This window comes from Centropristis striata, chromosome 20, assembly GCF_030273125.1.
Source record: "Centropristis striata isolate RG_2023a ecotype Rhode Island chromosome 20, C.striata_1.0, whole genome shotgun sequence".
NCBI lineage: Eukaryota > Metazoa > Chordata > Actinopteri > Perciformes > Serranidae > Centropristis > Centropristis striata.
In genome coordinates, this window is record NC_081536.1 from 18,441,686 (window position 1) to 18,467,279 (window position 25,594).

At 39.4% G+C, this 25,594-nt stretch overlaps 1 protein-coding gene across 2 annotated transcripts in view; it reads right to left on the minus strand.

Moving 5' to 3' along the window:
- Positions 1-848: 848 nt before the first annotated feature.
- Positions 849-25,594, minus strand: part of grid1a (glutamate receptor, ionotropic, delta 1a) — a 229,543-nt gene continuing 204,797 nt past the window's right edge. Inside the window, exons 9-17 of one of the 2 annotated variants that reach the window (XM_059358982.1) lie at positions 24,158-24,259; positions 22,052-22,249; positions 20,472-20,802; positions 17,520-17,658; positions 9,909-10,104; positions 7,896-8,062; positions 5,523-5,763; positions 2,918-3,056; positions 849-1,902 (exon numbers count right to left, since the gene is read on the minus strand). In XM_059358982.1, the coding sequence (XP_059214965.1) occupies positions 1,490-1,902; positions 2,918-3,056; positions 5,523-5,763; positions 7,896-8,062; positions 9,909-10,104; positions 17,520-17,658; positions 20,472-20,802; positions 22,052-22,249; positions 24,158-24,259 (1,926 nt within the window). In that variant the 3' untranslated portion in view covers positions 849-1,489. The remainder of the gene's footprint in view (positions 1,903-2,917; positions 3,057-5,522; positions 5,764-7,895; positions 8,063-9,908; positions 10,105-17,519; positions 17,659-20,471; positions 20,803-22,051; positions 22,250-24,157; positions 24,260-25,594) is intronic. The other variant, XM_059358981.1, reaches the window with a different exon arrangement.

Genomic DNA, 25,594 nt, shown 5'->3' on the forward strand with positions numbered 1-25,594 from the left:
CAACATCTCTATGTGATCCCATTTAAAGACAATAAATTAGCAAATATAATTATTGCCCAGCTCTAAATTAGAGCAAATATTCTTGATAAGAGATTGTCTGACCCTAAGGCCACATTTGGACTACTTTTTCGACCATTTTCAGTCTGAATCCCTGCTAACACCCACAATTGACCAACAACCTACTTCAGCTCAGTTGGTTTGCTTTCCCAACTGTCATGTCCATGTGGGCCGTTCATTCTACGCTTGGCACTGTCGTCTTTGTTCATATAGGCCCCATGTGTGTCTCTTGGACTGGTGGTGGTGTGAATTTAGGTTTAGCTCCAATGTGAGCAATTATCCTCGACCCCCACATGGACGGCTTTTTGTTTCATTGTACCGTGTGTGGGGTGATGGTTGTGCCAGTGTGGAAACCCTCAGGGGGGCAAACCTGGGCTGGAAGTAAGAGTATCAGTTGGTATTAATTAGATCAGACAAGGGTACAATGGACAATATTGTTTTGGGGGCATTATTCTGCTTTCCCAATCCTAGTTGCTGTAGATATTTGGACTAACAAATGAAAGATCTAAAGAATAATTTACTGGCAAAAATATGTATAAGGCTCATAATTTTTGTTTTTTTCTATATAAAAAATGTCTCCTTGCAATAAGCACCATTAAGAAGGTCTCAAGCAACCGAAATTTAAAAGGGAACTATAAAGAAAGCAACGAGCTGCTGATAGTGGGAGTGGGGTGGATGATTATCACACGGTTGTTTCATTGCAAATACTTTTTTTTTTTTTTTTAAATAAAACATAAAAACAAAAATAATGAGCCATTGTTTATTGTTCAATTGTAGTATGAAAATATGTAATAAACATTTCAGACTTTCACTTCCCTACTATTATACTTTAAAACACAATTTTATCAGAGCGATCCCAGAGTCACACATACACACTAAAAACACAGATAGCCTAAATATTTTTCCAAGCACACGCCTCAATGTTTTTGTATTATACTTTTTTATTTTTTCATATGAAACAAATCAATTCTTCCAATATCTTTTGAAGTGTGAAATGTCTTTTTAGCATGAATTCTCACAGTACATTCAGTTAATGTTGATCTGAAAGAAAACATCTTTGAACTTGGCACTTAGAAAACAACCACAAAGAATTGTCACCTTTATTGATTTAGAACAAAATTTACAAAGCCATTCAAACAGTCATTTTTTTAATACTTTTATGTTTTTTAAACTCAACTGTTGAGAATATTCAAAATACTCTTTTTAATGTTGCTTTCTCTCTCTTTGTACTTACAAATATGTACATTGAAGTCTCAGTGTCTCGTCTCGTGTCCTCCCACTGACTCGTCATCACTGGTAATAAAAACCCTTTTTTAGTGTTTTATTTATATCTCTTCACTCTGTTAGCACTCTGTTCAGCTCTCCACTATCTGTTTGAGCTTGAGTGTCTGTGAATGTTTGCTGTGCTCAGATGGATGTCCCATGGCTGGGCTCACTGGCTTCTGGGATGGGTCCTCCTGGCACTGGTTGGTAGGACATTGGCATGGGTGTCTTGACGGGGCTCTGCCGGAAGAGCCCCCCATTGGGCGCCCTGTGTTTGCAGCGGATAGAGGGCATGGTGGCACTGCTGAGGGGCAGGGGCAAGGTCCTGCCAGTGGCAGCGCCCAGTGTCCTTCCTGCCCCATGACCCTCCTGGAGGAAGGTGGTCACAGAGAGCCGTGGCGGCCCCCGATGGGCTGGGTAGTCCCGAGCAGACAAGGCCTCCAGGGACTGGCTGGGCTGCATGCTGCCAATGTCCAGGGCAGAGATCTCGATAGACTGGCCTGGTAGCTGCTTGTGGGCCAAGTCCTCGTCCAGGAGGCTGTTCAAACGATGGTGGACCTGTTCCAGGTTCACCTCTTTGTCCTGAAGACAGATGGAAAGAAAAGGCAGAGCCATAGAGCGTGTGTGGAATAAAATAGGCCGGGGTAGAAAGGATAGAGGGTTTAATGGAAGGCAGAGTATGAATGTAATTAAAAAGGAGTGTGATAAAGAATAAAAGTAGAAGTGAATGTGCAGTGACAGGGGTTAGGAGGTTATAGGAGAGAATGGGACAGGGGTAGAGAGTGAACGAAGACAGAAAAAGACAGGTTACAATGGTTGTTTTATCATCACCATCATGACTAGATTACATGCAATGCAGTCTATCATGTTATATTATTCAGTTAACACGTTTGAAGGGTGCTGAAATAACACACTGACTAAATTCAGTAAACCCAAATATATAAATTAATAATACACTGGATTTTTTTTCAAGCAGCCAACATCAAGAGAGACATTACCTTAAAGCACTACATCTTAAATATGGGGTCGTAAAAGGTAATGCCTCCACTCCTGGAATGAACTTAAATGAAGATGTCTCTTCATGCAGAAGTGTTTAAATTTTCTCCACAATTAGGTGACCACACATCTGCAGTGGGCAACTCTTGCATGAAGAGCATCTGCTGTTAACAAGACAGGCTCCAATGCACGCACAGATCCAATGAATCACACTTTGTGGGACAATAAAAACTAAATGAAGACAAAGTAGTTAATGTTACATAATTGAGATAATCTAAATTATATTGAAGAAATATTTCTATTTTTTCATACACCAATGAGGTAACACAAATATGAGAGAGGGGAGGGAGAAGCCAAATAAAGGCACATTTTGGCTGCACCCTGCCCTCCACACAGCAATATTTTATTCAGTCATCATGCACCCACTTAAGTCGAGCCACACTGAAGACAGACAAAACAAAAAAAGTCAAGTAACAGATAGACTATGGGGTGGGATGACAGATGAAGCAACTACAATCTACCCCTACCGGCCCCATGCCCCGCCCCTTCGCCCTGACACAGCCAATGACCATCCAGTACTGTGCGTCAGGCCTCTCCTGACCTGTGTCAAGAGCCTCGGCCTCCTCCCAGTCCCTCTCTCTGTCTGTCCATATGTGCCGCCTCCCTTCTGGTGAAGCGCTTATGTCATTATATGTCAATGGACCAGAAACCTTTTCCAGACCGTAATCCTTAGTCACCTGCTGAAGATCATAGACAACGATACATAACCAAAACGGTCCCATGTGAATCCGGACATTGACATATAATTGCAATTAATTACTACTTAAGCGATAAAATTTAAAAATAGTTTGACGTTTAGAGAAATACTCTTATTTGCTTTATTTCTGCCGTTAAAATTGAAGATCGATACCACTCTTGTTTCTGTGCCTTAAGTACAAAGCAGTTAAAGGAGCAAGTCCATCTCCTGGCTATAGCTTCTTATTTAAAGGCATAGTTGGAATTTTACCTGCAGTAGACAGCGGTTTGCAGGTGTACTGATGTGAGCGGGGGCAACAGTAAAATGTATTTTAGCCACCTAAAAATAGGCAGACTAAAAAATGAAAATATCAGTTACAGTTGGCCTGATTTCCAGTTTGATTTTATGCAAATAGCTGAACCGTCATTTGTCATTATGACACGTTCTGGCACATTAAAAAGCAGCCTACATCAGCAACCTGTGTTTAATGTGCCACAGCACTAAATTCAACTTGTATTGCAGAGTTTTTACACCTAGACGTTACAAGGGAGGGTCGATCAGGTATAATTATGGCCGTCAAAGTATGTGTTGCAACACAGCTTAGGCTTTTTTTTTGTTAAGGGTCTGTCTTTGGATAAGTACCTTATACAACCCCACTTCAAAAAAATCCCAAACTATCCCTTTAATGGACAGATATGAGTGGCCTCAATCTCCTCATCTAACCCCTGGCAAGAAAGCAAATGGGGCTATTTGCCAAAACTAAACCAAACTATTCCTTTAAATGGTTGACATTTACAGGTTTGCAGAAGGTTTTGTTTGCTGTCATAATGTCCACATACTGTTTGTTTGTGCTGTCATGATACCAGCAATGCTTAACAATTTAAAGTGATACTCCACACAAATCTTATGAATATTAAACACTTGGTCCATGCAGGCTTGATAGTAACATAGCTTTAAAAGGTCTGTGTGTGTAGTGTGTAGCTGCTTTTGCTTTTTAAATAACTTTTAATAATTATTTCTAATTAATTCATTGGTCTGTAAACTCTTAAACTGAGGAAAATGCCCATCAAATGTTTTGTTTAAACTCACCAACAGTCCAAAATCCAACAATATTAAATTTAAAATGGTATGAAACATAACAGATTATAAAAAGGTTGCCATGAAAATTGTCACTCAACTTATTTATTAGTCTGTGCTATATCTATAAATTGTTTTTAATCAATTTATAATTAGTGGATCATTACAACATTACTAAAAATGAGATGGACAACAGGGAATACCATGTGTTTGCGTAGGGTACTGTGTGTTTTCTGCTGTAAACCGCTGTTGGCATGGGGGAAAATCACATTTCAAGCCTCCAGATGGTGAGTGTTTGAAACTCAAAAGATAATTTTAGGTGGAAAAATCGCTTCGAGACATGTCTACAAACGTAATAAGAATGGAGCACATAACCCTGATTATACTCAAACAACACATCTAATACATCCTATGTTCTATAAATACTGACAGTGATGTTTGTTTTGAATATCACATGACAGCAGTATGTGGTTATCATGAGAGCAGCTGCACACAAAGACTGTAATAGAAATCAACAGCAGTAAGTCAAACTCTCATATGCTGCAAAAACCAGCATGGGTGGAGTTTGATTTACTGTTTTTTTCAGGACAGGACTGGGTCTTGAATGGGTGTCCTCAGCAAGTGGTTCTTATTGGATTGTTGGACTGTCAAGTCAAACAGGCAGGTCAAGGCTCAGATTCTTCACTAACTGCTTTTGCTCACACTTTAGTTTAGGGATCCATGTCAAGCCTTAGTTGTCTGGACGCCTCATGCAGAGGGGCTGCCCAGTCGACAGCAGCGAGATGAAGTCAGAGCTCTAAAGCATTAAGACTTGAATGGATTAGCTAAAGAGAGCTATTGTACAACTGAAGCACTTAACGACTCAGTAGTACAATTTCAGTATGTGGTTTTGAATTTGCAGTTCAGCGTTGTGTATTTATATATATTTTTTTAACTTCAGCTGCGGTTCTCTCACATGAGCACCAGAGACTGTGATTGTCTGTTCAGGCCAAAGTGTAGGCAAGCAATGTTTTCATGTGCCAGTATGAGAGAATCACAGTGAGTGTGTTTGAGAGAGAAGCCTCAGAAGCCCCTAACAAAGCACCCCAACCTCTCTCCCAACATGAGAAGGAATGAGTAGACTGATCACATGATGTCTGGACTATCATCAGGGGCACACCTATTATAACTGGGTGTACTGCAGCTCTACTAAATCGGGGCTGGCGTCAGCGCCTGCTGGATCCATAAAGTAGAGTGTGGCAGTGGCATCTCTGGGCAGGACCGGGGGGCCCGGGGGTCTGGGTCTCGACCGGGGCCTTGGTGGGGCAGGGGGACCCGTTGTGGCCACCATGGCCCGGTTCTGGGTTAGCAGGCTTGGGACTTGGCCCTGGCCCGACGAGATGTCAGTGGTCACCTCTTTGGGCTGCTCTCTCCGGCAGTGGTTGCTGTTCCACCAGGTCTCCAGGGCTGCCACCAGCAGGGCCAGCAGCAGCCCGGCAGCCAGGATGCAGAAGACGCCGGCAAAGCTGTGGAGACGCAGCGCCCGTCCCTCCGGCTGGGCGTCTGCGTGGCTCTGCAGGTCACAGCGGCCTTTCTTCGGCCACCATTTCTGCTTCAGGATGTCAAGGTCTCCCTTTTCCTGGAGCTCCAATATCCTGTGGAGTATAAAGGGTAAGTAGTTCTTTCATTCAAGTACATGCATTTCATAAATCCTACACTGTGATTCAGACAATACTGGCTAATCAAATACATAGGTACTTGAGTACAGAATAGAAAATTGAATATAAATAGCAACAGGAAGCAAATTTAGAAAATCATTAGAACTGCATTGAATGACTATAATTACATGGTAATACCATTTAGCAATAATGTACTGCATTTGTATTGATTGCAAGCTTAGCTAAAACCCATAGTGGGTATAATGCTGTTAAAAGCTGGAGTATGCACGGCAGCAGATTGCAAGGCGTGATTCTAATGCATTGTTGAAACAATTTCCAAATGCTAACATGAGCTCAAAGACCAGTTATGTGTAAACGAGGCAAAGAAAAACAATCGCAGCTTCAAGATTAATTGGTTTCATATCAAATTATATAAGCGTGGAAACAAAGACGATCAAATACTCCAGTCAGCCCATTAGTTAGTGTACAGAGAGGAATGGATGGATGTTGTGGAGGAGAATGATGACGGCCCAGTACAAACTGAGGCGAGACAGTAAATCTGTCCCATCGGAGCGGTTAGCGTTTTGCTCAGTCATTATTCAACCTCTATAACAGTGACTGGCACATGTGTGTTAGTGCACAAGCCTGCACATTCATTCAAAGTAAAAAGGCACACTTAGATTCAAAGCTCTTTGCATTTATACACCATTTTTTTCCTGCAAGTCATGTATTTAAGATATTTCATTGAGACACTATACGTAGTGTACAGAGTGATCAATCCTCCCATTTCAAATTGTGTTTGTCCTGAATTTATATTTTCAGTTTGCTGCACCTATTTGAAATTCACTTCTATCAATCTTGTAAACTGAGCTAAAAATGTTTGAAGCAGCATATTTCTGTTTTGTGTCTGGTGGAAAAATGATTAACCTAAAACAATCGAATGAAAATATGAAAAATGTACTTCTCAGTCTCCAAGAGAAACTGTGGTGAGAAATGTTAAGTTCCTTTGTAGACATCAGTCTACATTAATAGGGTTTATTACAGCTTGAGTTTTTTTCTCGTAGCCTGGCCATCTGTTTTGTTGGTTAGGATAACATTTTACTCAAAGTAACTGCTGGGACTTGCAGCCACAGTGACAAAGCTAAAACAGCTCCATCGAGGCAAAAATGAGGAGCATTGTGTATTGTCATACACAATGCAAACAAACCTCCAGGTTAGTCAAACTTCTGAAAAAGAAAACAAAGGTAAAAGGTAAACTTACGAACCAAACTGAAAAACAAACCAACTTTTTGGTTCAAATTTAACTTACTGTACTTTTTGTTGTGTGCCATTGTGCTTCTCCTGTGCAGTGAGGGATTACTAATGCTCATTTTTGGGTCTACCTTAAAATAAAGTGGTTTGATAATCTGGCTGAAGTGTTGGCTTGTTTATAACATTCCGATTGTATGACCGCTTGTATTTTATGCACAGCTGGATATTTCTTCCCTCCACCAAGACAGTAGGTTTTGGTGTAGTTTGGTTTTCAGTCTGTTTTTGGAAAAACAACTTGCCAGATTTTCATGAAAGTCTGGGCCAAGGAAGGACCTATTTTGGAGTATCTCCAAATCATGGAGGAGAGGGAAATTCTTTTTTTTTTATTATTTCACCAGCATGAAATAAATGCGAGACATGGCATTTGACCTTCGTGGAGGACTGCACTCTGTGTCCATCTAGTTGGGGATGTGTCCACATTTCCAATTCTCAGCAATGACTTGGTGTGTACAGCGTTATCATTACTGTTATAATGGTCAGAACTACTAAAATAACGTTATATATGCATGACAAGGAAGAGCAAAGGAAACAGATCAAGTGAGCCATGAGATATGATCAGGAACTAATTTTTCCAATAGAACATGATTGCAGCACAAACGGCCTATCTGCTCCAAGATTTAATGGATATATCCTGGGTTCATGCTACACCATTCCACAAAGTCTCATGAAAATTGGCCCAGTAGTTTTTCTGTAATCCTGCTGATTAATTACCTCTTTGGCAGAGGTAATTATACCGATTTGCTTAAACAATTGGTTCAATCAAATTACATTCAAATCAATGCACAGTATAAAACATACACCGGTAGATATGTACATACTTCTGAGAGAAGAGGTCTCTGTAAGGACTGCCATGTTGCAGGGCCATGCCATAGCCTCTGGTGCTCATGCCATTTCCTGCAACAGTCAGTGTGCAGTCATCGTCTGTCAGAGCGGCGTACTCTACCACCGCCATGTCCCACAAAAAGGCATACGACTCTCGCTTTACCTGGATAATTTAACAAAAGAAACAGTTTTTCAGAGCTTTCCAGTTGAATTTCCCTTATCAGAGACAAAGTGCACACATATATATATGACAGTACTTTGATTATCGTGGTTAAATGTTCCCATTTGACAACTATTCCCTCGTCTTGTCCCACCCACACAATCTTGGGTTAAACACCAAATAGACAAATTACAGAGTAAAGACATGATTTGGAAAAAACCAACCCTGTGATATTTTTGTCAAGTTAGGCTTAATTTTCATGGTATTTTCACACATGTTATGCACAGGAAGAATTTTTACTGGAGAAAGAAGATAAGTAAAGCCAATGCCATAACGTTAGTTTAATTTACATTGATGATGAAAATAGTTGCATCTCTATTTTTCTCTCCAGCTTTACATTCGTATATTATCAGAGACGATCATATGCAGTAGCCTCAAGCACACTGTGGAGAACAACAGCAATGGAAAATCTGTCTGTGGGGTTCTTTTTTTTGTCTGCACTTTTCTGGCTTTCTTCCCTGTGGTGTCCCTACATCCTATGTCTTCCACAGAAGGACTGATCTCAACAAATACAGCTGAGCAGCCTTTTCACCCTTTCATCTCATTAGGACTACACAGGGCCCTCAAGTTCACTCAGCTTCAGTAAATAAACACAAACTGGAAGAATCACATTACCATCGAACTATAAAACTGAAGTCAGAATGAGGCATATGCAGTAGTTTGTGAGCTTTGAGAAAAACCAAAGTAATTCAGCAACTGTGAACACATTGTCGTCTTCTCATCAAATGTTTGGACTTTAAAATGAGAAGTGTTGTTTCCATTCATGCACATATCTGCAATGAAAACTGGCCTATCTACACTGAATGCAATTCGCTGTTCAAACAACAAAGCGGTTAAACGACAAGGCCATATGTCTAGACTCTGTAATTTGTTTAATTATGGATTATTCTTCAATCTGGTGTTTCTAAGTGTGTGTGTGATTGTGTTTGTTATGTGTAAAAGAAGGTAGAGAAAAGAGAAGATGCATAAAATATTAATCAAGTAGCACACAGAGCTTTTGAGAATAAATGAAACCTGCACAATGTAATAGATTAAAAATATCACTGCTCACATGCCTCTGTGAATCAGTGATGTCAATTATTTCACTAGCTCACAGTCTGTTCCTACCTGTTGATGTGACTTCAAAAAGGCACATTTAATTATTGGGAGGCTGAGCTCATGTTTCATTAAGATATGATTACAATTTGTATTTATATTTTTTATATTTAGATTATCTATTTAAGAGCATGTACAGTTTCATGAGAACAAAGCAATCTCTTAATTTCCTGCCAGGTAGAGAAATACCAAGTAAAAATATAAGTTAAATCCTATAAATTAAAATATATAACACTTAAGAAAGGACTGATTCAATTGAATGAGATTTTTAATATTGATGGCTTACTATGCAAGTTTATACAATCATACCAACAAAGAAAATAATGTATAGAATCCCTCTCAATCATCACTTGTGCCCTACTAGAATTGTGTGGCAATGTTTGTATCTGCAGAGACCCTTCCCCTTGCCTTTATTTTATCTTTTGCTGTGTTAGGAATGATTCCTGGTGTCACCCATTGGGGACAAAGTTAAAAAATAGCGGACAATGATAAAAAAAAGTTTAATACAGCGAGAGATACAGCGAAACACCAAATTGACAAAGCTTGTTTCAAAACGAAAATAAATCTGGGGTTTGCTTTCACTTGCACAGTAAGCAACAGTTCCTGCAAAGTATGCCTTTAAAAGAATTGCAAAGATGGCAACAGCAGAAGTTCTGACAACATTTAATTTATAAAGATCAAAACAAATACTGACCCTCTTGATTCCCTCTGATGGGCTGGAGACGGAGTTCTCAAAGGCGTTGTTCTTGTTGATGGTCTTCCAGAGCTCAGCAAAAGTGCTGTCCTGCTCCAGAGGGTTCGTCCCTTTGGCCTGGAAGTACTCGTATACGGCCGAGTCCCTTACTGTCCCGTAAACCAGGTCTGCCTGCTTGGACAGGTCCTGGAAAGACCTGCAACCAGGGTCACATAAGCAAATTAGTTGAGTAGATTTGATAGGAGACTGTGATTAAAAAAAAAAAAAAAAAATACAATAAACAAAATTCAAAAGGGAAACAGACCTATATAGGCAAACATTTCAGTTGTGTCATGTACAGAAATATAATAATATGAATATCTGCAGGTATTGTTGTGGAAGTTAAAGTACATCTATAAATGAGTTATATCTACAGAAGATATTAAAGGGCAACGATCCATACTATATATAAATGTTTTCTTGTCACGATTCCACTTCCGTCTATGTAGAAAGCATAACTGGGGCTTTAGGAGGCACAAAAAAATGCTTTTATAAACAGTTACTGTATGGTTTCTTTTTTTATATTTATTTTTATATTTATATATAAAAATATTAATATATATATATTTTTTTAATATATACTTTTTGGGATTTATTGATGGAGACAAAATGAAGGGGGAGACAGAGGGGAAGATATGCGGGAAAGGGCTCCGAGACGGATTCGAACCCGGGCCTCCCGCTTACAAGGACAGTGCCTCTATGGTACGCGCTGTACCAGGTGTGCCACCGGGACGCCCCATGGTTTGAATATTTCTGACTTTAGTGGCAGTATCAGATTAGACACTCCGTCATTTATTACTCCACTCCTCTTACTCCTCTTGGCTAACTCCTTTAACTCCCTCCTGGTGCACTGATCCTGATCAGTAAGCCTAGACTACCACCTCTCCCTCTTGTATACACATTGGAGCAAATCACTAATCAGCATGTTCTTTATCAACCAAATTAACTGCACCTGTAGAGTGCTGTTTGCTATTCTGATGCTGATGCTTTCCCCCACACTACCAGATTTATCGTAATGATGACCAGGCTAGAAGGTTAAGCTGCTGATTATTATGGGGTTCATCCCTACGATTGGAAATTATCCCCTTATAGAGTCTGCACCATCAATTTTTCATGAACAGTACTGATATATTTTAAAACTAGTCTCTAATTGAAATGATTATTATGCAGACACTGTGGAAAATAAGAAACAAGTCTCCCTGTACAGCATCATATTTGCTAAATGCTGATGCTGTTATAATTAGGGTCTTCATCCACTGTAATTTGAATGGCAATCTAAACAAAAGATTACCTACTTCTTTGACTGGTATCAGGTTGGCATGTCAGACATGCTGCTCTGTGCCACATTTCTTAAGAAAATCAACATATTTGAGTAGCACCAGAATGTTTATAGAATTAAAATAGTCTTCCTTAAAAATTGAGAGAATAGCTTATCTCAACATAATGATGTTGGACTAATTCAAGCATTTAATTAGAAGCCTATATGGTGTAGCAGTGTTTGGTAGGGTAGAAAAAGCAAGCGAGTGAGAAAGAAACAACTGATTAGAAATTGCATGGTCTTCAGTTTATTCTGTCAGATTAAATTGCAAGCTTTACTGCAGCGAGTAAAACATTCTGCTTTAATATTGTCCAACAGGTTATTTTTCTCTAAATATAGCACACACACACACACACACACACACACACACATACACACACACACACACACACACACACACACATTAAACTATTTGAAATAAATAAACATTATAAATATTTAGATCCACCAGCTGGAGTAAATAGAGTTAATAAAAGAGGTGAAAGCCACTGTACTCTAAGAAAAAAACAAAACAATAGACAGATGGCACATTTTAAAAATCAAGGAACAAGTGGTAACATCGGGCAACAACTACTTGATGTAGAAACTGTATATGTGCTGAGGACATCTGTCGTCTATTTTTCTTTGTTCGCCTTTTCTTTCTCAAAGCAGTGTAGCATTGCAATCAATACAGAAATGCCCAACCCAGCCCTTTGTTCATTAGCAGTAATGGTTGAACAAAGACTGAAATAACACTACACACACACACACACACACACCAACCAGATTATTTTTTATATCTGTGCCATGCACAGCTACATGGACATCGTAAAGAATATTTTTCTCTTACATGTGCATGTCACCAATCTTCTCTAAGCTCATTGGAATCGAAAGTTGCTAAATGGCTGGTTGCACAGTTGGTCATGGCTACATTTAACATTATGGATGTAAAATTGGCCATAGCAGTAACAATTAAAGCATTAATTATCAACTTTAAAAAGAAAAAACAAAAGAGTTCTTCCAAAGAGTATAAATCTATGTGATATCCTGAAGGACAAAAGTTTTTAAACAAATCTAAATTTCTCCACTGTGATGCACAACTGATATTTGCTCCCTGTGTGTGTCTGTGTTTTTAAGGCCTTTTCACAGAGAGGGAAAATAAAATGCAAATGGATTATGTAACCAAACTACTTTTAGACAGGGGGCTAATTGTTCCCACTTCGCAAACTTAATATAATGGACATGCTCGCTTAGAAACAGGCAGTTGGAAGCATGCTTACAATATAGTTAATGGCTTAAAATAAAGAAGAATAACAGGAATAACTTGAAGAGAGCTGGACTGCACCCCTCACTGTATCTGTTTTTAAATGAAAGTCAAAGCTGTCAGAATCTTTCCAAGGTTTGGACACTGGATTTATGTTTGAGGACAAGCTGCTGACTCTTTTCTGAAAAAAAACATTTCAAAAGCAGAGAAGAAATTTTGAATTTGCCAATTTAGAGATACCCACCCTTCTCTGTCAGGTACGTCACAGTAGATCTTTGATCACCGGGTATAATGAAAACCTAGTTTAGCATCTGCATAAAAGAGACATTCCATTTATAGACCATTGCCCAGTTAGAGCGCAGAGGGATACAATGATGGTGCGTACAACTGAGCAGTAAGAGAACCCACCCGGTACAGTGCACCCTGTGAGGAAGATTAAAAAAGACTGCCTATTGTAATACAACAATCCAAATGCTCATAGTTCTTTAGCTCCCATACTTGAATGTGGGTTCAGACAGCTTGGCCTTTCCACCTGGACTACAATTACTCTTGGACAGCAAGGTCCGGGTGTTGTGTGCATTGTGTTAGCATTTCAGCAAATGAGTGCCTTTCCTTTTCAAAGGCTGACCTACAGTTCTGCTCATTTACATGCAATTAAGCAACTGGCTTACAGTCAGCTGTCACCAGTAAACGAGAAACCTGGTTTCTGTAATCGGGAATAGAGGATTAGAGAAGACTGATTTCCCCAGGTAGATTTTCCCTGGAGAGTGCTGATTTATCTGCCATGTATGCTGGAAACTAACTAATCTAATGTGCTTTTTACAATTACACATATGCACGACAGAAGACTGCAGACAGCTGAGCAGCTGGATGAGAGCAGAGATGTGTTCTGATATTTATATAGATTTTTCCTAAAGTTTGACCAAAACTGAAACTAACCTGCAGCCTGTAGAAGTCTAAATAAATCGGTTTCCACTGCTGATTATTTGGACATGAGTAAAATATATTTCCTTTGTAAATGTCCTGCACTATCTGTCCTCCAGTGGTTCTATGATGGCGCAAAACCACCTTAAATTAAATTGAATTCAAGTTCTGACCGAAAAAAAAGCAACTTTTTCATTTTGCTTGATATTGAGAAAATAATAAGGTCTAGGCTAAGGGCTAATCCAGAGTTTTTCACCCTGTGCTTTGTGGTAAATAACAATTGTGTTTGCTTGTTTGATAAATCTTGATTTTACAACAGCAAATCAATCATTGGTGTGCCAGACAAGCCCATGCTAACTGTCTCTTTAAGGATCTTCTAACAAGTGTCAGATGGCCACTCTTATTAAAATTGCTTGTGTTTGTCTAAGTGTTTCATTATGTCAAATAACTGCCATTCTCAAGGTTAGATCTGAGGTGTTTCTTCTGTCTCTGTAATAAAATAGAACAATCACTTCCCCACACTGCCAACCTGTTGTAGGAATACAAATTTAGGTTCAGTCTCTTAGAAACTCTGTACTTAAATATGTAGATTATATCTCAATTTAGACATTAGGGGGCATCTTAACTAAGCCTGGTAACATACTAAAGTTAGGGTCACAATCAAAAAGGCAGCAAGTGTTCACAGCAAGATCGGCATTTCCAAATATTTTGCACTATTCACTCACAAGGATTATGTAATTTGGAACTGAAGCAGCAGAGTTAATTCGAATGCATGGCTGCAAAGTAAGACCTGATGCTGGGCAATTTAAGAAGAGTCTTATGCATGTCAGGAAAGCAATGGAGTACTAAAGAAAGGTCTCTCAGACCATAGCTTGAATTGCTGGTTTAAGAAACCAATTAACACATTTGGGAAATGCAATGATTTGCTCCTCTTTTCACAATGAGAAAAGCTACAGAGGTTAATAAATAAAGAAAATGTATTGGATTCTCCACTAACAAGCCAAGTATGTTTGAAGTGTATGCAAACAACTTTGGTTTCTCTCTTGAACTTACTGTACATCTCAGGTTTTATTGCCCTAAATCTGTCCAGATTTTCTGCACAACAAATTTAGGTTAGCCAAGAGGTGAATCCCACACAGGCTACAGGTGAGCAGTGTGCTGCTTAGCATTCCGTCCCTCTCCTTGCATGTCCACATGTGGCTATTTGTTCAACAGAAGAAAGACCAAATGCAATCAAATGCCTCTCTGCCCATTCTTTGGGGAGAGACAGCAAACCAAATTGGATTCACTGACAAATAGCATTTGGACTGAGGACAAGCTAGTTGTTAGGCAGTGGGTCAAAAATTACAGAAAAGCAGAAGGACAAAACACCAACAGCAGCTGATGAGAGATGCACTCAGATGAACCTTCAGCCTGAGCTATAGTGCTTGTCCCTGTAGTTAACATAATGATTACTGTATCATACCTCAAAAGAATATGACACAATTAACCAAACCAATGGACCGAGGTAGCCCTTAGGGTATGATTTTAACCTAGCATCACCAGACTAATTGGCAAATGCATACTAGTCTGGAACCTCTGTTCACTTTTATTATATTGGTAGTCTATTAAGAGGCATTTTTGTCTGCAGCCATCGATAGTACTAAGACCCAATAAAAGCAACACATCAACTCCGAACCATTGCAGTATTCAGGTCAGTATTTACAGCAGGACAAATGGCCTAGTCAACAAATGGCGGCCAAGAAAGCAAGAAATTCATTAGTTGTGCAAATACAAATGAGCTTGGCAGATTCGTCTGGTTTCAAGGCTATTATGATTGAAGATCTACAAAAGATTTTACCTTGAGAAGCATGCTAAAATACTAAGCTGGGCGACATGTGATACAGAGTTTAAATATTGTGGTCTAGATATGTGTTACAGGCATCTGGAACATAATGTTGTAACAGCTTATTGCATTATAGCTAAAGGTAGTGGCTTGAATTATTATAGCCACCTTTCAAATTATAGACGGATACCTCCAAAAAACAGAATAGTGCGTCAAACTTGATTCATATATCCACTGATGCATATATGACCAAAGTCTACAAACATCTAGGATCACAAATTTATGATAGATTAAAAAAAGAAAAATTGGAGAGGGAATCAGACCTGGAGATATCTAGACTGAAATTATATATGGGAGGTTCGGGCTTGGACCCCCAACTCAACATCTTGCCAGGTATTCTTCTGAAGTACATAATACGATATCTTGTTACTCTAAATAGAAATTTATACAGCAGAGTTCTCAAGGACTGGATGAATGCTGGAGGCAGTGTTGTAAATCAATGGCAGACTACTTTCATATATTTGGGGGCTGCCCTTTAATCCATTTATACTGGCAAGAGATTGCCAATGATATAAGGAATGTTTCTTGAATAAAAGTTGATTGCTCCTTTGTCACATTATACCTGGGCAAAATCCCAGACAGTCTCACGGCCTTGATGAATTTCTTACGCCGTATGGAGAAAGTGACCTTTTCCTTAAGACTAGGATTTGATCAATATGTTAAAAAAACTGGAAAGAATGGACTGCATAATATTATCTACTCACTGGGTAGTTAAAAATACCCTGCTTTATACCAATGTTTACAGGTCCTGGGGAGTACTATGTGAAAAAAGTTTTACAAACTCTTTTGTGAGTCCAGTTTCGGGCTGGGGCTAAAGACTACAAGTTTCATTCAAATTCTAAAAAATCTTGGCTCGTGAAATGACAAATATGTTACTAGATCTCTGTAGTTTGCTACATCAGCTGCCATTAACATAGCACAAACTTTCCAAATGTATTGAATTCTGATACTAAAATAAGTAATTTTGCGGAGGTTGTGATGTTAAAAACAAAAATTTAGGATACAAAAAATAGGAAAAGGTCTTTTTAGGTCCCACGGCTTTGTGTGTTCCTGAAGTTGTAATTCCACAAAACCAGCACTCTTCCTGGAGGCTTTACTGGCACATGGTACACTACATGTGACATCATTTCCAGCTTCGACTTGCAAGGTCAAATTTGAGAAAATACATTCGTATTTTTAAAGACAGTGCTTGTCTCAATGTATATTTCAGTGGGTCAGTTACTTGATGGATTAAGAATATACATATATTCACATTGACACACAATATTAACAGATAAAATAAAGCTGATCGTATTTGGATCCTTTCCTTCCTGAACTCGACTGTGTCATCCACCTGAGCCTGCTAATGTTGCTGCACTGCTCTCCTTAATGATAGCAGGGCTCTGCACTGCCAGCACTTCTCTCCATATGAGAGTGAAAATTAAAGTGTGAATGTGAAAAATGATTTGGTTCCACTGATGATTGACTCTGTTTTGGCACCTGGACTGGCAAAATCTGAGATGGTAACAAATATGTTATTCCTCCTCTCTCTCTCTCCAATCTCAGGGTACAGAACATTCCGGAAGCAGCTTCTCATTTGGAGCCGGTGCTGACCGCCACTTTCAACGCGACCGGCTGTTGGTCATATCAGCTGTCGCTAATAAACATTAATTCTGTGAGTAACTTGATGGCAGGCCAAAATAAAACTTGGCTGTTGTCAGGTTCATGTGCTCCTACAGCAGGTGTCTATACCGAGCCAAAGATTGTTTATGAGGTAATGAAGCATCCCGCGTAACTCCGTAGTTCCAACAGAGTGAGACGTCTTCTCGCTTGCTAGCTGCTTTACGTCAATTTCAAGAGTTATATTCTTTCACAAAAATTCAAAAATAAAGTGTGATATAAAATGGGTCAGACATATATTCGAGGGACAAAGGAACATCTTTTCAGAATGTACTATACCCACTGTGAGAATAATAACATTTAAAAAAAAAAAAAAAAAAAAAAAAGAGTACAGCTCTGTGCTTTTGACATTCAAGGTAAAATACCACAGAATAATAGGACTTCAATTACCCTTCACGTGTATACAGTACATGTGTACTTTGAAAACACATGCAGCATGAATTAATCAATACTTTTTTTCACTGTTGTGTTGAGAATCCACAATAAGAGAATTAAATGTGTTCGAATCAGTTCAAACAATGTGAACATGAAGGTAGAGTGTACCTGACAGCGTTGTCCATGCGTGACACGGTAAGGTAGGCCGCCAGGTTTGCTGTGTAGGACGAACAGACGACGAGGGTGAACAGCCACCAGCTGCCCATGACAATACGCAGAGCCACTGATCCCAGGATGGAGTCACTGCCTGTGAAGGATCAGGTAAACACATGGTAATAAAAACTGCTCCCAGAGGCACACATCACCTTTACTATGTACTGTACAGCATCATCTTTTATCACTGATCCAGTATAAATTCAAAAAATGATAATATGCACTGCAATCCCATGTATACAACACATTAGTCAAACATCTCATATATAAGTTGTAATGCTGGCGAAATGTGAAGGTGTGCTTTATTATTATCGGGGTCTTCTGGCCTGATTTAGTTTATTTTTCACAGGGACAAAAAAATTATTTTTATCTTAATACCTAATGTTTAATTGTTTTGGTACAATCTGCCCATAATTTATCACCAAACAGGGATGCTTGACATGTTAGATACCAATGATAAACCTATTAAGTGACAACATGCTTCCATGCAACCCATTTCTGTCTCTTGCTTTGAAAATATATCCTAGACATTCAAATTATTTTAAAAATGTTAAATAGACTAGTGATTATTGACAGTCTCCTACTGAAATTAACACATTAAAGATGTTAAAGAATGCAGTTTTAATCCTGTGTTTCAGTTTTAATTGTTTTTTATCACTTGTTAAATACATGTGGCAGATCAGTAACAGATTATTTTGTAAATCAAAATCCTTGTCTTTTCCTGTTATATGTTTTCAATGTTTTTATAAGTCTGCACTCGGGGTGCTTACAAAAGTTTTCATCAAATGAGACATGCAACTAACTAGCCACACAGGCCATATAAAACTGCACTTCACAGTTTGTGGGCTTGTAGTAGCTAACAGAGCAATATGCAAAGAGTTGGGAAGAGATGAGATGATTGGATATCAGTGGGCAAAATACTTTTTTTTCATTTCGAGAACAATGTTGCTGAGGTCTACTTCATCCATCTCTCCCTCGTCCTCCTCCTTTTCTAACAACAGGAGAGGGAGGTGTGGAGCTAACAGTCCTCTGTAGCCCTGTATTGCGCTAAACTCTAAGCCTGCCCAATTTTTTAACCGTCCAATTAAATACGAAGGATTTCAAAAGCCTCTTGTAAGTGCACACTCCCAAAATATTCTGTTTCACTGGGAAATAGGTCACAGTACAGAAACTGAAGATGATCTATCTTCTGTTTCACTGGGGCTTTATGTTTTACATGCCTTTAAAGTACCCATCATTTGTGTTAAATCCACTGTATCCACTGTAATTTCTCTCACTTTTGAGATAATATTCATATTTGCATGCAACACTGGAGCAGTCGACTATATGTATAGGATGATTTTGTTTAATTACTGTACGTTTTCATCACTTATTTTCCCAAGAGCCTACTGTATTCCAAACCATCTAGCCTGCAATGTTACTCCTATTTCACATCCCAATCAAATGTTTTCAAAGAGCGTAGTGCTCATTAATATTCATTCTTCTGCCTTTTTAATGTTCTTTCCTTCATGTTTTGCCTTTCCTTGTTTTCTTTGATTGGAAAAGACCGGTTCGTCACATTAGCTTTTCTATCTTCACTTTTTCTCTGTCAAACCGACTCTTTCTCTCCAGATAACCAACAGCTTATGAGGTGCATGAGAAAAATGTCAGCACACATTCTAATTTTGAGGAGTAAAGCCATAGAAATGTCATCTGAGAGATTCAGGAGTGTGAAATGTAATGAAAACATATTTGTCTGAAAGTGTCACAATCAACACAGCTGCGCCCTTAGGACAGTTTGGCAAAAAAAAATAAAAAAAATGAAGGCCTTGTCAGATGCAAAACATTCCAGCATCAGTCATTTTTATTACATATGGCTTTGACTGATTTCTTAAGGTCATCGAATGTGAAATGTGCATCTTGAAACTTTACTGGATCTTACCCTGCTGCAACTGTCCACAGTGGTGCGGGCTCTTTCATCTTTGAAACAAATTGATTTAACTCTCCGATCACAATGAAAAAGTGTTATTTTCATCAGCTAGACAGTTTCAGATTATTTCCTACCTCCTCCTGACCTCCTTTTACAAAACAACAGAAGGGCAGTTTTTGTTTGAAAATGCCAGTGTGGAAAGTCAGTGAGTCTGTGGGTGGATAGTTTAATCCGCATGAACATATAACAAAACCCAGCAAAGTGTTGGCATATCATTATGAAATCATTGGGGGATATGGTTGCCAAGTGTATGCTCTCTGACAATGGCACACTATGCCTCAGCAGTCAGATACATATCAAAACGACCTACGTCATACGAAGAAAAAATGCAATCCACTTGACTGAAACAAAAAGTGGCAATGTTGCAACACGAGCCAGAAATGAGAGAAAAAAAAGAGTGAAGCAGAGAGAAGACATGGACTTGAAATATAGTGGGTGTCGGGTTAAAAAAGGCTCATAGGCAGTGTGCCAGACTTTGATAGATGCTGTTCAGGCTTTAACATCGGTTGCTGAAGTAGTCATTTATCCAAACTGGACATACCTGGATCTCCACCAGACCTAAAGATGGGATGTCCTCACTGACAAGGGCACCTTTAGAAAATGCTAGGGTGGGCGTTGTGCCTCAAACTGACTCACTACTGAATCAGCATTTGTTGTATACCGCCATCCACATGTGCATTTCATTGATTGGACTCCTTTAATTTTAATTTTCTGCCCTTAATCCTCAAAGTAGTTTTTGGTGTTATTTCTTTGCTTTTGTTCTACTTAGATTCAGGGTTGAAAAATAAAAACGGTATGGCTGGTGGTTGGTGTCCAATGATGAATTACTGAAGGTCAAGAGCAGGCTCGTTGGTGTTTGACTCAATGGAATGAAACCTGCCTGGTCTTATAACCGCTGTTGTATGTTGTGGATGCCAGACTCAAACTGTATCACCCACCTTGTTGCACAAAAGCACCGTAGACAATCCAGATGGCGCTCTGAAGCGAAGTGGAGACAGAAGGCTGCGGATGGCCTCCTGCATTGTTCTGGCAGCGCACCGCCTGGATGCGCCTGAGCAGGAAGATCATGATGCCCACTACAGGGATGGCTGCAGCAATGCACGCCCATACTGCCAGGTCAAATGGTGCCAGCAAAGAGAAAATGTTGATCTTCTCCTCTGACTTGCGCATCAGGATTCCCACTGAATAGTCCAGGTAGCGCTTGCTGAAATCCACCACGCTCTCACGCTCCGGGGTGATGGTGATGGCTGAGACGGCCAAGTCAGCTCGCTGTGGATGGAGAGTCACGTGTTGCATTTTAGTTGCTCTTTAAATTGTAAAATAGGTTTATCAAATCTTTTGAATGTTGTTTGAACAACATACCAAAGACAAAGAAAGTCGATTTTAGCAGACTTGACCTCTGTGAATCACTTCATGTTTTTTGCGTGGGTTAGGTTGGTTGGTTTTTTTACAACATTTTGAAAAAGAGCAAGAACCTTTGATGACCCTGTGACCTTTGCTCTTGTGTCTCATCATGCTCACTTTTCAGTTTTTTAAATGGGCTTCCATCAAACTTTATTCACACTTCTAACAGGAAAGATCATTATTTGTCTTGTCTTTTTCAATAGATTTGCATCACGGCACAATTTCTGATATCTCTGAAGGTAACGTTCAATTTGGAAGGACATTTGGTGTGGACATGTTTATTCCCAATAAGAAAGAGGCTTTTGTTTTGTTAACACTAATAACTTTTTTCCACCACGATCAGTCCACAGCATGTATCTCTCTCTGCCTACGCAGACAGTCACTGTCTCAGTGCACCTTCTTGCTCTCAGCAAAAAGAAAAGCTTTTGATTTTCTGACATAATGATCTTTCATCATCATCTTTCATCAGTCATCTACCCAGTACACTGTTGACTTTGAAACTAATGACCACAGAGACCATTAGGCCTTTGTGAAGGTTTTAACTCTGGAGGGTTTTCTTGATAATCTTGGAATTAAGGCAAGATTATTTCGACTCTACTGCATTATCTTGCTATTTTATGTTGAAAGATATGGGTAAGAGTTTACCTTACAGCTGACATCTTTAACAGAAACATTAATTTAATAGCTTTTATGAGAAACACTGTAGCTTTCTTGTTAAGATACAGAAAATAAACCAATCATCAATAAAGATTGATATAATCTTTTTAGCCACTTAGATGTTAACTCCTATCTCTAACCAAGGGAGTTAAAATCCCATTATCATTATGACCCACACATCATTTGTCAAGGTCTCAAACTCGATCAGTGTCCCTTCAAAAATCCCAGATCAGACCCTGTTCACTCAATCCGTGATGTCACCCACTGGAGAAAACTGATGTGCAGATAGAGGCTGTTGGCCCATGCCATGTTTTTCTAATCTTTTTCCATTTTACCGAGCCTCATAATTGGGATCCCATTTCAAAACAAGACAATGTGGCTTGACTCCCAGAAAAAAAAATGATTTGGCCTGAAATCTGGACATTGATTGATAGGGATAAAAAGAAAACACACCAACCTTGCCAATGAGTTCTCCAATCATGCCATTCCAGGATCCATTAGGGAGTGCTGAGCCGTATTTCCCATCTCCGACTTGGTAGATGTCATACTTGAAGCCCAGGATCTTGGCCAAGGCATCCAGGACATCAATGGAGAAACCCTTGTATCTCTTGGGTTGGCCCAGAATATTCTCTGCCACCATTACAAACGGCTCTTCCTGTTTGAATGAATATTGTACTTTTTTCATAATACATTCCTGACAACGATAATGCTGAGGAATGTGAATGTGTGAAGATTTTGTCTCTGATCCCATGATTTATCCTTGAACTTTGGAAAAGAGGCGAGTATGTGCCCTTAATCACAGGCACGTCATTTGTCAAGATGCACCATAATCTCCTCGGGGGCCAGACTGGCGACCGAAGCGAGGACACATTCTGTCATCTTTAGAACTTTGGGGTGACACCTTTATGAAGAGCTTCTAAGGTGATCTAAGTTAAACTTCATCTTAATAAAATAGTTTCCTCAGCAACTGCTGACCTGTAACACATGGCGCCATGGCAACTGCTATGGTTCATCAACGTGGAAATTGCCTTTTTAAATTTATTGCACCCAACCACGGTTCTTCTTTACGGGTTGAAAGTGTCAGGGCAGAATTAAATGGGTGAAAGAGAAGTAAAGAGAGCTGAAGAAGACAGGAGCAGGACAGAGAGGAGAGAGAGGGGGATGTTCAAGTGGGCAGGGGCAAATGACTTGATTAAGTGACACTGCCAGGGGAGAGCTGAGCAGAACTTATGTGAATAAATATGGTGCAGGTAAATCATGTGTGAAGTGAGGAAAAGCGCAGAGAGGGGGAGGGAAGTGACTTTAGCTGCTAGAACTGGTGAGTTTAGTCAAAGAAAAAATGGCTACAATGTAGGATTGATTTTTAACGGCTTCTGTTACTCTGAATTCACAGATGGAGGAGATGACCTAAAATTCCCACTTCTAAGTGAGTGTGTCTCTGATGGTTCTCCATCCTCCTGTGATAATAGCTCACTGAACATAGAAAATTTACTTTATTACAGTGTATTCCTGATTATTACTTACTTTGTTGATTTCTCTGTTATTTCTCAAGAGAAGATGGATGATATGTATAACAGAGTCTTTGTCCAGTAAATAGTTATTTACTTCTATATTAATGTCATGTACAGTACCTTTAACCCATTGAAGCCTGGAAAGCGGATACGTCATTTTGTAGTATTTGTATAAGCTCTCAAATACTTTTTGAATTTCATTTCTATCTGCTACAGAGGCTGAAAAATCTATTATTTGGTAGAAGCGTTGACACTTCTGTTGAATTTCCAGTAAAACTTCAGGTTTTAGGGGCTTATTTTAAAATCGCCCAGAGGTTTTACAGGAAGTTTTAGGCAATGGGTTAATGCAACTGAAGTAACAAATATACTTTTCTTTAATACGGGCTCATGTTACAGGCAGGACTTCCATTTATTAATTCCCATGTTTTGCAGCAATCCCTCCTGTTGTCGACTCTGCTTGCTGTGTGCTTTTAGTGCAAACTCATTGCTTTATTGTGAACCATCTGCAGGGAATGTTGAGTGCCATTAACGGCGGCAGAACATCGAGAATGCGAGTCAAAGTAAAATTTTAAGTGAGTGAAAAAACATGTTTCTGTTAAAAAAGACAATTCACAGTATTATACTTGAGTGTTGCTACAAGGTGGTGTAATGGTTAGCACTCTTGCCTTACAGCAAGAGGTTCGCTCTGGCCTGCGGCTCTTCTGTGTGGAGTTTGCATGTTCTCCCCTTGTAAGGATTCTCTCTGGGTCCTCCGGCTTCCTCCCACAGTCCAAAATCATGTAGCTTAGATCTGGCGACCTATCAAGGGTGTACCTGCCTCTTGCCCAATGTCTGCTGGGATTAGCTCCAGCCCCTCCGCGACGGTTAAGGATAATGGATGGATATTTGAGTGTGTTTTTCACAGGGAAACTATACTGCTCAATTTGTGGGTGTAAAGAACAACCTAATGAACGTGCTGATGTATTTGCTTTTAAACTGTGTTTGTTTTCTTACTCAGATATTTGCCTACTCAAGTCAAGTGTTAATAGATTCAGTGTACTCCCACAACTTACCAGTAATGTTACAATCTTCAGAGTCACTCCCTGCATGCCGCTCTCTATCCGATTCTCCTTAAGGCTACCATTCAGACCACGAGAGGAGTCCCAGGATGCCAACTGATGAGGAGAAAGAATATTCCGATCGTTAAAAAAAAACACATAAACACTAAACAGCAGTATCACAAAGTTAGTGGGCTTTGGGTAAGGTTATCATCCTGTCTGCCATTTTTGACTCAGTTTGACATTCAACATCGAGTGGCCAATGTCTATGTTAAAACCGAGCTGGTTACCAAGACAACAAGCACTGGCCATTAGTATGCTATTAGGACCCTCTTTTCAAGCTCCACCATTGAATGCTGCAATGTATTGTCACACTTTACAAGCAATCTAAGGTAAATTTTAACAGTAATCATACAAATGGAGGTGATGATGATGATGATGATGCTGATGATGGAGAGAAGTACACTGTTATTTAATGACACCTTTAAGTAGACATCATGTGGAAATTGCAGGATAAAAACCAAACAGATAAAAATGACAGACACGTTACAGTTGAGTTTGTTTCTCGAATTTAAACTATCCCACATCTTTGAAACTCTCCCTCCACCCTGTCAGTGTTTTGAGCAATGTCTCAAGTTTGTGAAGATGATGTTTGTTAAATTCTTAATCAGTGCTGCAAGCGGGACAAGGATTCTCAAGGATCTGACACACCATTTGGAGTGGTCAATGAGATTTGAGCTGACAGGACAAGAATGGTGGCTCCAGGCCAAACAACAGGCGGCTCTGGCCACAGCACATCTCAGTCTGCAGCACACTTACCCCAGCGGCAGTTGCCTCATCCAGATACAAAAGAAACACACTGTATTCCAGCACAACGGAGACAATACAGTGAAAAGCAGTACGCTTTTAGAAGGTTTGCATATTGTATTTTTTTGTTGTTTTGTACGGTTTTTCGATTAAACACAAACAGAAAACAGATAAGGTAAAGGTTAACAGTCTTTAAGATTTACATAGTACTCTGCAGATTCCACCAACAGTGTGCCCAACCAGTTTCAGTTTTAGGAGGGATGAACCCAGACTGTACCAGTGTAATGTTTTCCGGCTAATTGAATGCAGTGACAAAACATTCTTATCATCAGTGCTAATAGGTAAACTGTCTCATTTGTTTTAAACAAGGGCTAGCTCCTGCAAATATACCCAAGCTACTAAACTCACACTACTGAGCAGCCACGAAGGTCAAAACCAAATACATATATGCCAAATATAAGACAAAAAGAGACTGCGCTTTTCCTGTTCTTGCTCCCAGACTAATCTGTTGACTGTTTCAAAAAACATCTAAAAACTCATCTCTTTAAGTTGGCTTTATAATCATTGCAAGGGAATCTCTGGGTGTTGAATTGCTGTTTGCTTCAAGTGTTTGTTTGTGCATTGCATTTGATGTATTTCTGTTTC